The sequence below is a fragment of the Manis javanica genome, chromosome 13 (genome assembly GCF_040802235.1).
Source record: "Manis javanica isolate MJ-LG chromosome 13, MJ_LKY, whole genome shotgun sequence".
Lineage (NCBI taxonomy): Eukaryota > Metazoa > Chordata > Mammalia > Pholidota > Manidae > Manis > Manis javanica.
In genome coordinates this window covers 65,746,818-65,763,948 of record NC_133168.1, presented here as the reverse complement: position 1 = coordinate 65,763,948, position 17,131 = coordinate 65,746,818, and the positions used below count along the sequence as shown (strand labels likewise).

Here is a 17,131-nt window from a genome sequence, read left to right as displayed (position 1 = left end):
GTAGTTCAAGTTTTGATGAGTACTTTTGTGCTTAAAGTCTGCTCAGAGTCAAACATCACGGGCCCAGGTTACAGCACACATGCCACAGTACAGAAAGGTAACCACTTGTCACTTTGCTGTTTAAGACTCTCTGATTCTTACTTGAAGTAGAGCATGTTTTTACCAAAAGGGAATTTTCTTTCATAATCAAGATCCATATTGTTTTCTTTTACAAAATAGTCACATGTAGTTGGAACGTGGTGTCCAGTATCTAGAAACTCCCTCTCTCTCTCTGTAAGTTCCATTTGATGCAGCAGTGAAATTTCTTAAGGAGAGCATTTCTGGATAAAAATTGCTCATTTGGGAGGTAAGGATCATCCAGCTTTCGAGGCTGTACATGTCTGAGAAAGAGACCAGGGTTCCTACTAAGAGATGTGACGTGGCACATTCTTCCTTTCCTACGTAACTGCGGACACACAGAGTAGATAACCACCAGCAGAGGCTGATTTCAGTGAATTATCCCGACACCACGTTAACCAGTGGACAAAGCAATGAAGTTAGCTGTTTAGTGTTTTATATGCACAACTAGATGAACGAATGAGTAGCTTATTTTGTTCCAGCCAGGTTTTTTGATGTCATCTAATTACAAGAATGAGAACTTATAGATTTTAAAAAATACATCTTTCCAAAAATCACATGTTGAGAAATAAAGCTTGGCCAATTAAGAAGGCTGAGGGGGCTGTTTAGAATTATAGGCACATTTACTTCCAGCTATCAATAGAGTGGAAAAAAATTTCAAGTTATTTATTATATTCATTTATTTACATGGGTGATGAATAAGTTAAGGAGCACTTCATCTCAAACACAGATTGCTTTTATTTTAGCTAAGCTAATGTTTCAGTTCCATATATGTTTTTGAATTTCCATCAATGTCAAACACTATTTTTTTCTTTCTTCTTAAAAAAAAAAAAAAAGATTTACAAGCATTTTTACGGCACTCAAGGAAAGTAGGCTGAAGGTTCATAATAATAATTTTCCTTTTAAAAAACATCCATCAGACCAAAATAAAATCATTTTAATTAACTCCTTCCTGAGTAACTAAAACCTTGGAATGTGCTGAAAGGTTATAATAAATAAGGCAGTCAAAGATCAACCAGCTTAAAATGTATTTTTTAAATTAAACTATGTAAAATGTACAATATATTTCATGACGTACAAACTGTGTTGGGCTCAGGGCCAAAGAAACGTTGTCATGTGTGCCAAATAAACTGATGAAGTGCCTTGACTATTAGGGCTTAGAAGCTATTTGTTGGGACAAAAAAACATTTAGGCCCTGCAAAATGAATCAGTTGGCATTTTTGTTATGACGTTTCTATGATCATTGCTGACAATAAATGCCTTTGTACAGGTGGGTAGAACTGCTCATGTGAACTTCCACTAAGATGCAGTTTTAAAAATGATCAATTGTCCTGATGCTCTGAAAACAGCAGAGAACACTTAAGCAATTCAACTTAATTTTCAGACGGGGAGATTGTGCAGTGTGTATATTAATTATTATTCTTATACACAATTTCATAGAAATGACTCACAATGTACCAGGCACCCATTCTTGTCTTTGTTTTGAATATGGTAGCTGTTTTCTGGGTGGCTTTTTAAGGTATACCTAATGGTAGGGCCCTGGTTTCTCTAGACAGGACAAAGGATATTTCCTCTTCTAAGAACATTTCCCTTAATCACTTCCCTGCCCCAGTTCTCTGAGGCAGAAAGGAGGCCCACCAGTGGCCAAATGCTGGACTTTGTACCTCTGTGGTCCCAGCCTTCGATGGACTCCTGCGGGGTGGAGCCTTCTTAATACATCTCATGATAAAGTAGCTTTAGTGCACACTCGACAGGTTCCAAATGACTTGCTTTATGTCTTGGCTACCATCCAATTTTAGTGAACGAAGAAAAAACTCTAGAGAGACTTGTTGTTTTCTGAAAAGCAGAAAATGTGTAGCTTGTGTAAAGTCAGAGTCTTATTTACTATGAAGTATTCCCAACTCACACTTTGCTAGTGCTCTTGAAGGGCAGGCTCTAGGGGGAAAACCATGAAGGAGACAAAGTTTGTCACACATCCTGCCTGCCACCAGAACCTGCACCCTTGCTTAGCTAGCTCTATATTATCCACCCAGGAATAGATGTATTTATTTTCAGGGGTGGGAGGTGGTAGTTAAAGATTAAAACATTTCAGAATCCAAAGAACCAAGGCATCATGGGTAGGTGGGAGATGATGGGGCAAAGAGATACTTTGGAACAATGGAACTGCCCAACACCTGCTGAAATCACACTAGGGGCAGGCACTGCTCATAAAGCCAGCCATGCAGTCTCTTACCCAGAAGCTGTTGCTTCTTCTCTTCTTGATGTCCTAGTAAGTATTCTCAGGAGTGAGCTGTTCCCTTAGGAAATGCGACGTTTGTATCACTCCTGCCTGCACAGAGCTCAGTACCTCTTTTACCAAAACCAGCTATCACTTAAGGGACTAGAAGGTGAAAGATATCAGATACTATAGGACCCAACTTGGCCAGCGATGTGCCTGACAGATTATGCACTGTCTGTATGCAGGCTTAGAACTCTGCTGCAGGAGCCAAATGCCAGAGCTGAATTGGCTCTTGAGTTTCCAGTTAAAGCAATGCTGGGGAGAGAGGTGTTTCATATTAGGGGCAAATAACATGACTATGCCATTTTCCTGATGTCACGTGACCTCCAGAGTTGTGGAGTCTGTCTTGCCTAAATTCTTCCTTACACAGCAAACAAATTCTTTTCCCTGCTATGCTACTTCGATATCTGTCAGAAGGTGCTTGGAAATGGAATATCACAATGGAGCTTGCTATGCCCTTTGACCTTGAAAGGTACTCAAGGCTCTGCGGTGGTTGGGGGTGTGGCAACCCCCCCTCTTTCAGAGGTAAGTATGTTGCTCTTAGTCAAAGTGCCCTCTGAAATAGACTGGAGGCAGAATTCTACCCATTTGGGTAGAAACCATTCATCCAGGGACATCCTCCCTTTTGATATTCTTATCTGTTTTATCTTTTCATCATAGATCCTTCTAGAATAGATTCCCTGCTCTCTGATGTGATTTGTATTTTTACCGAAATATGCAAGTTGGGATGTTTCCTACCACTGAGGTAATATTTTTACAAGTCATTTTACAAATGTTAAGTTATTCGTCTGTGGGCTATATTTCTCCCCTTTCCCTCATTATACTAGAGGGAAAAAGCTATTTTATGATGAGATGCCTTATGATGGAGCCATCTGGTACACCTGGGCAGGACCCAAGGAGCCAGGAAAAGCACAGAATAAAACTAAAGAAAACCCGCAAAACCGGGCATCTTCCAACGACCCCAACATGTGGGAATGTTTTGTTCTTTTTAATGCAGCTGAGCATTAATTTAGTCCCTTAAGGATTTTTCTTCCCCAAATAAAAAACTTTCTGGAAAACGGAGATAAAGCCATTGGAGGTAACACGGTGCTGGCATCACCTCTTATAAATATCTTCTAGCCACTTCTCGTCATCTTGTTCCTCATCATCAATGGGCTCCTCTGTTTCCAGTGGTGTGGGAATAAAGAACTGGGGTCTCAGAGGGGGCTTGCTGACACGGGACTTCAATCCAAACTTGCGCTTCAGAAGGTGGAACTGCTCTTTGACGTAGTGGTAGAACTCGTACTCATATCTCATTCGCTGGTAGAGAATCTGCACGGCCTCGGGAGAGGGGACAGTCTTCTTGATGGTCACAGTCATATTTCCAAGTTTCCTATGCTCTGAAAAACAATCAGGGTTGCACATGAGCAATTGTCTGACTGCTTGAGCTGAAAAGGAGTGACAGTGAGGCCCTGTATTAGCCGCATGACCCTGGAAGCTCCTAAAGAGAGAAACTCAACACCCAAGGAATAGAAGGGGAGAATGGGCTTCCAGCAACATGTGGCAAGATTTCATCATATTCTAGGTGTTTCAACCAACTTTACTTGACTAAACACAAACTATCTGACGTTCTTTTCATGGGATGTGAACTATGCAATTTGACCACAATTCAATTAACTGTAAGTTACATACTTTTTGGAACAGCAAAAACTCCCCATTTTTCCTCTTTTATTTCTGGTCACATGTGTAAAGGCCTTTATTTTCTGGAGGAAGCACAGAAAGAAAGCTTGCGTCACTTTCTAATCATGCTTTTTTCTTCAAAAATACTGATTTTATTATTGATAGTTTCATGTTATAAAATCTAATTGTATACCATTATTTCAACAAGGCATCTGCCAACAAAAATAAAGGTTGTTAGATTCCTTAAATATAATTTTAACTGTTGTGCATTTTGAATGGTTATTTTTTTTATTGTGGTAAATTATAACTAAAATCTGCTTAATTTTATATTTTTATTAATTTTGTGTTAATGATTAATAACACATTATTGTATATTTTATATTTAATGTTTAGTAGCAAAATGTTATCTGTATCACAAAGTTTTAACTATTTTAAAGCACACGTTTCAGTAAATTAATTACATTCATACCGTTCGACTATCACCACTATTTCCAAAAGTCTTCCATCACTCCAAAGAGAAACTCTGTACCCATTAAACAACAGCTCCCTATATTCTTCCTCTACCCACCCTTTCCCTCCCCAGGTAACTTCTAATCTACTTCCTGTCTATGAATTTGCTTGTTCTAGGTACCTCATATAAGTGGAAGCACACGATACTTATCTTTTGTGTCTTGCTTTTCCTACTTGGCGTAATGTTTTCAAGGTTCATCCATACTGTGTATGTATCAGTACTTCATTGCTTTTTATGGTTGAATGTTCCTTTGTGTGGATATGCCACTATTCATTTATCCATTTATCCATTCATGGATATTTGAGTTGTTCGGACCTTTTGGCTATGATCATTTGTGTACAATCTTTTGTTTGATTTCCTGTTTTCAATTCTTTTGGGTATATGCCTAGGAATGGAATTGCTGGCTTATATGGTAATTCTGTATTTAACTTTTTGAGGAACCCAAAACTGTTTTCCTCAGCAACAGAATCACTTTATATTCCTGCCAGCAATGTGTAAAGGTTCCAATTTCTCCAAATCCTCTTCTACAATTGTTCTCTTCCTTTGTTTAAAAAAAAAAAATCATACCCATCCTAGTAAGTGTGTAGGCATATCTCACTGTGGTTTTGATTTTCATTTCACTAACAACTAATGATACATAGCATCTTTTCATGAGCTTGTTGGCCATTTGTATATCCTCTTTGCAGAAATGTCTACTCAAGTCCTTTGCCTACTCCTCACATTACCTGGAGAGTACAGACTTGTAATAGATCTTGCAGGAAACAAGCGGAAATTTTAGAGGGAATGGCTAGTGGGTTCATAATTTGGAGAAAGGAAAAGGTTGATTAAAAAAAGAAAGTTGGACTAGGCCATTTCTGGGTCCTATCAGAAGGCCGATACCCAGTGTCAATGGTGAAAAACAACACAACCATCACTATTTGAGACTTTCTCAGTTCCAGGAAGTGTTTTCCTGGGCTTTATTTAGCTTGAACTTACGTGTTTCTAGTAGGAAACATTTTTCAGAAACCCAGGCAGAAGTTGGCCTGAGATCTATAGAGTTTTGGAAAAGTGCAATGACTGGTGTCTAAACTTGGTGTTCTCCATCAAGTGAGCCCTGGCCATCACACTTGGATCCCCTTACATGGACCTATTTTATCCAAATTTTACAACACACAGAAGTATCTCTAATAAAACTTATATTTGCTAAGATCCCAAGTGGCCTTTCCAACCAAAATTTAATCATACATCACCTCATTATCCTGATGAAAGCATTTGGCTATTTAGTAATACTAGTCAGAACAAACAAAAACAGACTGAATCCTTTGTTTGCTAGAAAACTCTAAAGGTAAGACAGTCTTTTACTCTACAGGTAAGAGTAAAACAAAAATGTTCATTTGTGGCTGCAAGACAAGGTTTTGAGAGGTCCTTTTTTGGATAGCAACGGATCTCCAAGTGTGTTTTTGTTAGTTCAGTCCTCCTTACTTTTCTAAGCTCCTTCCCTAACACCCCCTGTCTAAACATGAGGGGCACTGACAGCTAGTTCAGAGGATGCTTGTGAGAGTTAACTTTTCACTAAGCTTCGGTTTTGCATTAATATCCAATTCTTGCTTCACCCACATTCCTTCTCACTCTCTCTCTCTCTCTCACTCTATTTAACTTCTCCCTCCTTCATTGTCAACCTCTCCTCAACTGGCTCCTTCCCACCAAAATTCAAATGTGATCAAGTCTCTCCCTTCTTAAAGAAAACCCTTGTCTCCAGGTTCACCTCCATCTTTTATCTTCCTTTTTCCTGTCCTTCATAGCCAAACTTCTTATAGAGTTGTCTGAATTTGTTATCATCAAATGTTCAACTTATACATATGATTGAACTCATTAAAACGTGGTTTATGGCCTCTTAATGCTCCATTCAAATTACTCTTGCTTCCTCATTGATAACTCAGTGGGCATTTTTCAAGCCTTCCATGACTTCTTAGCATGACCCACAGCACTGCTGACCACACATTCCATCTGTAAACTGTCTTCCTGTGGCATCCATACAGCTTTTCCCTGGCTGTCCTGGCCTCCTGGTTGCTCCCCTTCAGCTCCCTACACCCAGTTCTCTTTCTCTGTCTGTTCTTTAAATGTCAGGGCCCCCAGGCTTCTGGGTTAGTCTTCCCTTCTCCCTTCCATATTCTTTGATGACATCATCCAGCCCTCTACCCTTTACTTTTCATACCAGTGGACACAAAACCAAAAGTTTATATGAAATGATTACAACTTTCTTTTGTCTTTTTGTTTTCCACAGAGCTGCCAAATTTAATAGGAAGGTTAATGATATGGCCAGAGGGTTATGCCATGGTCAGAAATAGGAGTGCTATTTTGTGACAGGAGAAGAGTATTCAGATTCAACCAACATTGATAGTGAACTGTACCTACTACGGGCTTGAATTACTCCCATACATAGGTTATGTTATTTAATATAACAAATAATCCTGTGAGGTGTCATGACCCCTATTTTATAGACAGGGAGATAAAAGCTCCAGGAGATTAAATGACTTACCCAGGGTCCCACAGCTAGTAAGGAAGTGACAGAGCTGGAATTTGAGACTGGATCTCCATTTGTGCTGAACTTTTCACTAAGTACTGGGCCATAACCAGTGGAGCTTTTGCGTGTCTGTAGAAAATTATCACCTTCATATGGAAAGACTAGAGGGCACTTGGAAAAGTACAAGACTATAACACAGGCCTTGTATAGTTAGCAGGGAATTTTTAAAATCACTATTCAAAGACATATGGTTATGTGTCTTGCTGTACAATAATCAGTGCTATGGAAAAGTCATTCTATTGCTAAGTGTTCCACATTTTATAAAATGCCAGACTTTCCTTCCAAACAAAACAAGGCTACATGAACTACGGAATCAGCCTCTCTCCAGATTGCCATAATAGCAGTTCTGGAGGAAGTTGTTAGGAGTTTTTGGAGACTGTTGTTATTTCAGCCACAAAACAATCATGCTTTAAAAATCTATACTTATTAGCAGCCTTTGGGAAGTGAAGTAGCCCTTGTTAGGTGGGCATATACTGTAGAACAATCAAGAAGTGAAGACCTAACCCCACTCCTCGTGAGCTCCTATTGAAACTCTCAGGGACTGATGTCTTTCAGAGGCCCATGTCTCGTACCCACTGGTGAACATTTCAAAAGGAAGAGACAGTACAGAGCTCCTTCCAGTAAGGCAGGGATGGCAGCAGGCAGCCTGAGATCTGACTGTCTGGCTATGTGTTATTTGGCCCATGGGGTATTTCTTTTTTTTTTAGAAATTGACTTAGTTGTTGTAAGACTTGGTCTGTTTCACATGGAAGTCTGGATTTCTGGCTTCTTCCAAGTGAAGCGATATTCTTCTAGAGCTGAATATGGCTGTCCCCCTGAGAGTGGTCAGTACTCTCCATTTTACCCTAGACCCTAAATGCCAGCTCATTTTTTTATGTTACCTGATTGACTGCTATAGAAATGGGAGTTCCATGCTTTGCTTTCGATGTTTTGAGACCCTGGGTTTCATCAACCTGGGAAGCAAGTACTTTGCGTCAAAATTAAGGCTTCAGTTAGGCTTAGGCCTCATTCACCTTCCTTTCTTTTTTCTGCAAATATTTATGGAATAACTTTTCTGTAGTGGGCATCGGGGTTAGAAGAAGTGAAGAGGACCTAAAGAGCAGAAGTGGCATGAGCCTCATTGTCCTCAGCAGCAGCATCAATAGGTATTTTAGAGAGATTTCTCAGCGTAAGGACTGCGAGGTATCTAACGTGCATTTAATCCTTCGAAGCTCCCAGTGAGGTCGGCTCCCTTATAATCATGATTTTACAAATGTGACACTGGAACTTTGTAACTTGCCCAGCTTCGCACAGCTGGTAAGTGGAGGTCAGAAGGTGGGTCTGGGACAGCCTGACTACCAAGCCCACGCTCTCAACCCTTCATTTGCTTATGGTTGCACGTGACCCTTCATTTATGGGGAGAATCGGTCCTCACGGGCCCAGCCCCCATAGGCGCGAATAGGGCATCTTTCTCTGGTTGGTCTGACGGCGTGAACATTCCCTCTCCCTGGTCAGAAATCCCTAGTGGAGACACCAAGCCTCGTCTTGTCTTCGACACTGTATGGACTTGGGGTTTTCACAGCTGCTATTTGACTATTTGATTACGAAGACCTGCTGTGTGTGCATGTCTGGGAGTAGTGTATAGGTGTGTGCATGTGTGCATGTGTGTGTGTGTGTGTGTGTGTGTGTGTGTGTGTGTATTTCAACTGAAAGATGGAATTAGGAAGCATCTGAGGCACTAGGAAACTTCTGAAAAATTTTCCCAGTTTTTTTCTTTTCTAACCTCCCACCAGCTTGATCTAGCCGTCCTCCTAATGAAGCTCGTTATGCTGAGAGTGGCCAGGATAGGGGTGACCCCCATTTACTTTGTGCTTTCATAGCTCAGCACCCGGGGAAACACAGCACCCACTGTACACGCTCGTTGAGGGAATGGAAGGAACCAACAGAAGGAAGACGGTGTTGTCAGACCCGGAGAAGGCGTGGCTGTTCCTGTGAGGTGCAGACATAGCCAAGTGGGGACAAAGGCAATATCTGAATGTGCTTAATAGAAAATTCCAGAGACGGGTGAATGCTGTGCCCTTAGCAGGAAGCGGCCCACCCTCACACCTGCGGTTTTTCAGCTCCCACCTGGGTCTGTAAATTCCAGTGTTTAGTTTTGTGGCTCAGTTGCCTTTCTGGAGTAAGTGCTGGCCATGTTGTGTTTTTCTGCCCTGTCCCTTAATTAATAAATACATTTTGGCAAAGAGAAGCTGTGGTTTCAGGATGCTTCTGGATTTTTTCAGTTTTCTTATTTACCTTTAGGGATTGGCCAAGGAATCCCCTTAATTATTTTCCTGATAATTGCAGAAAATGTCCTCAAAGTAAGCACTGGTTTGAGCTGTGAAATGAGCAGAAGGGCAAACAAACAAACAAAAACCAACCTTGGACCTTTCTACTTGAATAGCAAAATAAATATTATTTTCTCGTATAGACATATCCAAAGTCAGCCGTAGAGGCAGAACTGTGGGCACAGACTCTACCAGGCTTCCAGATTCTTTACTGTCTTTGAGGAGTGGTTCCAGAGACTCCACAGAGTCACTGTGGCTCTGAATGGGGATCCTATGTATACTGATGACCCCCAATAACATAAAAATCTGTAGTTGGTCATCCATTGTCAATAGAGAAAAAAAATAACAAGACTGTAATGAGGTCAGTAGGACAACTGCTGAATTGACCTAGCTTTTTTCATTTTTAAAGATAGTTATAAATATCTCACCCCACCCCACCTACATCAGAATAGCACCCCCTTCATTTGCATACAGCTCTGAAGATTAATGTCCTTTGACATGGCCTCTGATTACCTCACACATTTCTGGCCGCAACCCATTTTACCTACAGATACAAAGGGCGTGGGAGGAGGCCATAAGGCTGGCTCAGGGTTGTATGTCCAGTTAAGTGTCTATCCTGAGACTTTAACACAGGCTTCCTGACTCCCAGCCCCTGATATAGCACCCCTTTCTGCTACATCACTGGCTGTTAATTTCTAAATTGAGTGGAAATCTATAACCACCCACTTCTCCTTGCCCTGTGTGTATTCTGGCATTAAGGGGAGCAGTTGAAAAGAAGGACTTGAGTGTTCTAAGTCAAAGGGAATGCTTTGGTAAGTCTGGGAGGATCTGGTGAAAAAAGTTGCAAGCCAGCAAAAATGTTTTCAGACTGAAAGGGACTGTGTCTTTTTCATTTTTAGCTCCCTCGCACCTAGCTCCATGCCTGGCACAAAACGACCCTCAATAAAGCCTTGTTGATTTGAAAGTTGTCTGTTAAATCCATCAGTAAGACTGGATTAACCCAAAGGGCAACTTTTTGGTGTTGACTATACATATGTTGTTTTTGCTAAATTCTTTCCTTATTTGAGGGTCCTTCCTGAGCACATTTTCCATTTTTAGCTTACAAATTTCTTTAGGGCAGGCTGATACAGGAGTTTGGGATCACAGGTTGCTCTGGAGAGGTAGTTTATTTTCTTTTCTTAGCCACTTCATGGAAGAACACCATGCAATGGTGACAGATTGCTTATGTCTACTTAGCAAAGCTTAAGAAATACCGTGATAAGGGACATTGTCACAAGCATAAATGCCTATGTAGAAACATGGAGTATATGCCATGACCTTTTAGTGAGTGAATTTATGTCACATGTTTTATTTTCTATAGCCATTAACTATAGAAATCTAAACACTGTTGGGGCAACAGATCACCTATGTGACCTAATTTTGCTACACTAATGCTGTTCAAATACTTAATTTGTCATCCTTTTTGGTACTTTTTCATGCTGTTTCTCCACTAGCAAAAGAAAATGTTTCATGTAGAGGTAAATCATTCAATTGGTTCACATGCACGTGAGGCAAGTGTAAAGGGCTTTGCTGTGGATGTAATTTAAACTGTGGCTCTTTAGCCAGGCTTGAATGCTCCCTAGTGGAAGAACTTAGGCCAGGCCATTGGGAGTATCCTCAGAAAGCTGGTGTCCCAGGGAAAGGACTGCAAAGGCCAGCTTTGCAGAAACACCTGTCCCCTTAGCACCCAGCACAGCCACCTGCACGGGACACATGTACGGGTGGAAGGCATGCAGGCCTGGTGCTGCGACTCATTGCTCCTCCCAAGGCACTCCCAGGCAAACACCAGGGCTTGAGCTTTTGAATGCGATGATAAATATCATTTATCAGTGACCCATTTGTGTGCGAGATCAAGTAGTGAAATGCACAATTTCCCAACGTGGCCTCAATGTGAAGCCATGAACAGGTTTTTGCTTTACTGTCCCCAAATCTGGACATTTTTGCAAAAGAGGTGGCTCTTTCTACCTTCTGCTGCTTTGCCACTATGTTTGGACTAGTTCATACTCTTCAGAACTCTCAGAAGACCCTTTAATGTAAATACAAAGGAAATCACAGACCTGCCCCATGAAATCCCCCTTCCTACTTCTCTTCGGCTGTCAAATAGGCATAATGGAAAAACGATGTAGCCCTGGCTGTAGGCCAAAATAAACAATCTGGAAATACTGTGTAAACCCAGCTGCTGCCCTGGAGGACAGAGGCTTCGCTTCATGACCTCCAGGATGGTTAACCATATGCAAAGCAAAAAAACCTCAAGTCGACTCTGGGCCGGCTTTGGCATTCCTTCCCCCGGACTAAGTGAATGGACACGCCACACCCACCAAAGCCCCCTTTGCCCAACAATCCGGGCTTGTCTGAACCTTGTCCAGCAAAGACTCTGTGCGAACAGTGAATACAAGTTGAACAATAACCAGAAGTAGGGCCACCTTATACCACTGGGAAAAAAAAAAAACCATTATCAAAATATAGGCATCAATTCTTCAGCTTCAGGGAGCTGAACAGTGATTAACCAGGAGGCTCTGTCATTATAAGGAACACTGTCTAAAAACTGCAGTTTACCAATCTCAGGTTAGATTCCATCCAGAAATTTCCAGCAGAGGAGGGATGAGGTGCATTTTCTCAAATGACAGGTGTGGTGAAGGTTGTGATGAGGTGGAGTGTGGCTGGGGCAGTAGTGAGTGTGAGGAGCACATGGCCTGTATCCACCCCAGGGCTGCTCCTGCAGAGCCCCACAGCCTGGTGGCAGCTCCCGGAACCGTGTGAACGTGATGTTTGTTACAGATAGAGTAAATTCATTTCCTGAATTACACAGGAAGGCCACACAGTTCAAACACATGCGGCTCCCCTGCAGCTGTCTCTACTGGAAATAAATGTGTGTCACAGTGACTCCCAGAGGTGGGCTGGGCTGAGAGGGCTGGTGTTTGATTTGCCATTTGGATGATGGATGGCATGTGAAGACCAGCTTCTTAGAGGTATGGCAATCAGGGCAGAGAAGAACAAAAAGGGCTTCATGACTGACTTTGGGGCTTGGAGTTGGTAAAGTAAACAGAGGGTCTTTTTTTTATTTTTTATTTTTTTAATTCTCCTTTCAGATCTGGAAATACAAATAATTAAAAAATAAATTGAGCTGACTTTGAATTTCAAGAGAAGCTTTTCTCTATGTAGCCAAGTGAAAGGTACATGAATTCTTTTTTTTTAATGCCTGAAAGTGCTGAGGTCCTTTGATGAAAGAGATTGAAGCCTTTATAATGCTTCCAATTTGCTTTGGATTTTGGAAGCAGGAGCACAACAAAAGGAACCAAGGAGAAAAAATAATGGGCCTGGGTGGGGTGAGGGCCACAGAGCCCAGTGCACTGGCCTCTTCCGGGAGGAAAACGGCAGCCAGGCCTGCCTGGGAGGAGGCGCGCATCCCCAGAACCGCTGCACAGGCGGGCCTTAACCCCATCGCATCTGGGGGTGAGGGTGGCCCATTGGAGGGCCTTCCTGGTTATTTGCCTGCATGATTCAGCTCCACACTACTTACCCTCAGAATATGCCCCAACTGCTGAGGGGTGGGGATGGTGATTAGTTATTTTCTTGCCTGGCCTCCATTTGCTCATTCATTTAGGCATTAAGCACCTACTAAGCACAAAGCATGATTCCAGGGACTGAGAGAACTACCAAAACTGACAACGCAGGCTCCCTCCTCCAGGAGGAAGAGTAAGCAATATAGAGAGGAACAGGCACACCATCCTTCCATAACTGCCCCGGCAAGCTGAAAACCCCGCTCCTCCTGGGCAGAGAATCAGAGGAGATTGGAGAATTGGGAGTGGACCAGGGGTGGGTGTTGAGGGTTTTGTGTCCTGTTGGGTCAGGTGAGCACCTTGCCAGACAAATTTAACTTGAAATGAATCACCCGGGGAACCTAACACCCATGGAGACAGTGCAACAGGGTCTGTGGCAGGGCGCTTGGAACTGCATTTTTGATTAGCCTCAGGGGCTCATGATGGTGCAGGAGCTGTCCAACCACAGTCAGAGCCCCAAGTATAGAATAAACATCAGGGCTGTAAGAGGCACCTAGATTCATCCTTTCCTGTTCAGACACTCATGTGTTGGGGAACCAGTTGTGGGGCCCCCTCAGTGCCCCAGGGTCTGCTGTCTCCAGCTTACTCTCCTTGCAGCTCTGGGTCACTGTGCAGACGGCAATCTGCTCCTGCTTCTTTTCTCCCACTCTTTAGCATCACAATCCAATCATTAAAAAGTTGAACTATTTCTTTGAGAATATATACCACCTTAATTACACATGCATGCTTTCCCAACACAGCATTTTGCTATGAAAATATGGGCTTATGCATGAGAATGCAATAATAGAAGGGTTTATTTTCACAGGAAAACCTGAACCAAACATTCCCATTTGATATCTACTGAAAAAAAAAAAACTATTGGAAGACTTACTATGGCATTATTAGTAAAATGTATTTCTTTGTTGGAAAAATATTTTTTATTTGAAATTATTATTGAGAAATGCATTTTTGTTATTTTATTTGGAATCACATTAGGGAGGCCCTTATCGATGATGAGGAATCCTGATCAAATGGTTTATCTGAACAAAGGTGATCACATACATCCTCCATTGACAAGGAAGAGGCCTTCTCCTGGAGTCACACTGCACTGTCCAAATCAAGCCCTGAATGATGTTGAGTCGAGTGCTGATACCCAAGGTCACCCCGGGCACTCCACAGTAGGTGACATAGCCACAGGACTGTTCTTTGTCTATTTTGCTATGTTGCTCCATTATTTTTTCTCCAAGGTTTCATACAGATGAAGCCACGGAACAATATAATTATGTATAGGGTCATCATAAAGATCCTGGGCAGTTTAAAGCTTTTAGTTTTAAATCTTAATTCTTAGAAAAGTAACTTAAAACTTAAAAATTAATTTTTTTCTTGTTATATATAGTATGTCCATCACACATATGATGTACATATAGACACACATACACAAATGTACATACCCCTATGCATGGTGAAGTTTTTAGAAGATTGAAAAGATAAAAGGACTATAAATCAAGCCACATATTTCACTGTAGTAATGTATTTTCTTCTAGTGTTTTTCTTATTTATGCATGTGAATTACAAAATAGAACTCTGCTATACTGTTGATTCAGTTTTATATTCTTTTAAAACTTAACTGGTCACAAGTAATTTGTCTCTAGCATTAATTATTTCAAGTACATATTTTGCAATGTGTTTTTATGTGCTCCATTTTATGAATACCTCAAAGGTCATAAAACCAATTTGCTACTGTTAGATAATCAAGTTGTTTTTCAGTTTCTATGATGCTAAATAATATGAGATAAACAGCCTTATTCATAAGTGATCATGTGCCTTATTGCTTGTCTCCCTAAGATAAATAGCAACTTTAGATCTGAGTGAGGGATTTTCTTCTCATAGTTTATAAGGTTTTCAGTCTGACAGCTTAAGATCTCTGGTGTCATGCCAAACACTGACCACTGTTTCTCAAGAAAGTCAATGGTGTCATTTACTTTCTTTTGTCAGAGATCCTGAAATTTATGTATCACAATTTCTCTATATTTTCAGACATTTTCTTTAACGTTCCCTGATGTCAGTCAAACTATAACCTAATTTACTAAATCTTTAAAATGCACAAGGCTTTTTGAAGATCCTGTATCTACTGTCTGTGAGAATAGAAAGTACTAGAGCACTGCACTTAAGATGGGGATATGGTTGCTTGCAAAACATTTAGTGCACAAGAAATCCTTAGTAAATCACACCGTGTGATGACTATAATGGCAGTGGTTATATAATTCCTCATTCTCAGATTATATGAATTGGGTATTCATATTGGGCTACCACAGAACCCAGTTTTTTCTTTTTCTTATAGTTCATTCTACATACATTTTCCTTAACAAAATACAGTCTATTTCATTATTGTTGTTGTAACATTATATTTATCACACTGATTAACCTTGATGAGTGAGCCAGTGGTGAGTCCCAAGAACCAGCAACCTGGATGTTCTCTCTGGAATGCTAAACATGGTGAAGTTTTGATAAACCCTTGAAGGGCTTTGTATGAAGTAGCTGTTCATGGAGGCCAAACATGTAGATAAGTGAGATATTTAATCTCTTGTCCACGCATTAAGAAGTTAGGTTAATAAGAGGTGCTATTCAAAATAACCATTCCCAAGTCAGGAAAGTGTGAAATGAAGTTCCAAGGATGCTGTCAATTCCAATGGGAGAGTTTGCAGTGCTACTTTAAAATTAAGTTGACTTTATCTGGGCAACCTATAGCACACTAGTGGTACCTGGTCTTAAGAGGATGCAAATTAACAACCTTTCCGCCTACTGCTTTCCCTGTGAAACATTAGATTTTCAAATGCATGCTCTATGAGATAGTGCGTACATCTAAAAGCATGTCCAAATTGCTTTTGCTTTAAACAAAACCCCAAGAAAGAACAAGGAGTGAAATTGCAACCTGTCCATTTGTTTACTTAAGGAAAGTTTGAAATTGACAGGCCAATACCAGTAGAGACTGATCTGGGAGCAAAATGCTTGGGTGCCATGACTACTACTTTAAGAAACAGTGGTCATTGTTTGGCATGAACATTTAAATACTATAAAAATGTTACAGACAACAAAATTTACAAATGTACTCAGGGAAGAAAAAAATACATTTTTTCCATGATACGGTTTTTGAAAGGCTTGTAGTATAAACTTGTGTTTGTAACTGTGTCTGAACTTAACCTATAAAAGACGGTAGGCAATAGAAGTTGCAAGTCTCTAAGAGGAAGTATTGAAATGATTAAAAGCCTTTGAGCAGCAGTTGCTCTTAGAAAGAGATGATGGAGGAGGAGTGTTTTTATTCAGGTAGAATAGAAATTTATCCTCCTTCTGATGTGGAAAATTAAGCTGTTTCATTCTTCTGATATTAAGAAAGAAAAAAGGGGGGTTACTGATGGGTGTTAGGTGTTAGATCAACAGTGGGTTAAAAAGAAAGTGGTTGGGGGTGATGTGTTGAGCTTTCATCGTCAGTGGCTGTGAGAAGCTGTAGAAACCTGTGATGTTAGTTGGAAGGGTGAGGACAGATTGCCAGGAAGATTTTGATGTGACATGACCTTGAAATTGTGTAGTTGTGCACCAGCCTTTATTTTAGATAAATTGGCTGAGCCAGAGAGGAATTAAAGAGAAACAGTCTACCAATTTTGGAAAGGCCATGCTATGGATAGAAGTATCCAGAAAGAGGTACTAATGATTTCAAAAAATGTGCTTGTAGGTACCATTATGTTCTTGACAGGATTAGTTTACTTTAGAAACTGCTTTAAATAGAGGTGGGGGAGACAACAGAGGAGGGTAATTTGAATGACAGTCAAGACATTCTTTAAAAATCTGTTCAAAGGATGGGAAACTGAAGATGTCTGAAGGCAAAAAATCAACAACAGAAAAGCTGTCACCGATTACATCTTAGTTTTACTGGGGCATGAAATGGAGTTTCATGATATTCTAAAAACAACTACATAAAATTGAATAAGTGAATTGGCATTAAATCCATCTCATATTTTTATCTCATTTTGATGTAATTATAGAAACTGGTTTGTTATGTCACAGGCTTCTCCTTCAAATCATATACAGTTAATGAAATAGTAGAAGCATTTTTGAATTGTT

General features: G+C 40.7%; 1 protein-coding gene across 3 annotated transcripts in view; it reads right to left on the bottom strand.

Moving 5' to 3' along the window:
• UST (uronyl 2-sulfotransferase) overlaps positions 1-17,131 on the bottom strand; it is a 284,724-nt gene that overhangs the window by 10,487 nt on the left and 257,106 nt on the right. Inside the window, exons 8-9 of one of the 3 annotated variants that reach the window (XM_073219731.1) lie at positions 3,495-3,774; positions 838-1,953 (exon numbers count right to left, since the gene is read on the bottom strand). The exons of 1 other annotated variant lie outside the window; for it this stretch is intronic. In XM_073219731.1, coding sequence (XP_073075832.1) covers positions 1,854-1,953; positions 3,495-3,774 — 380 coding nt within the window. In that variant the 3' untranslated portion in view covers positions 838-1,853. Of the gene's footprint in view, positions 1-837; positions 3,775-17,131 lie in introns of those variants that run through there. One more of the 3 variants, XM_073219732.1, reaches the window with a different exon arrangement.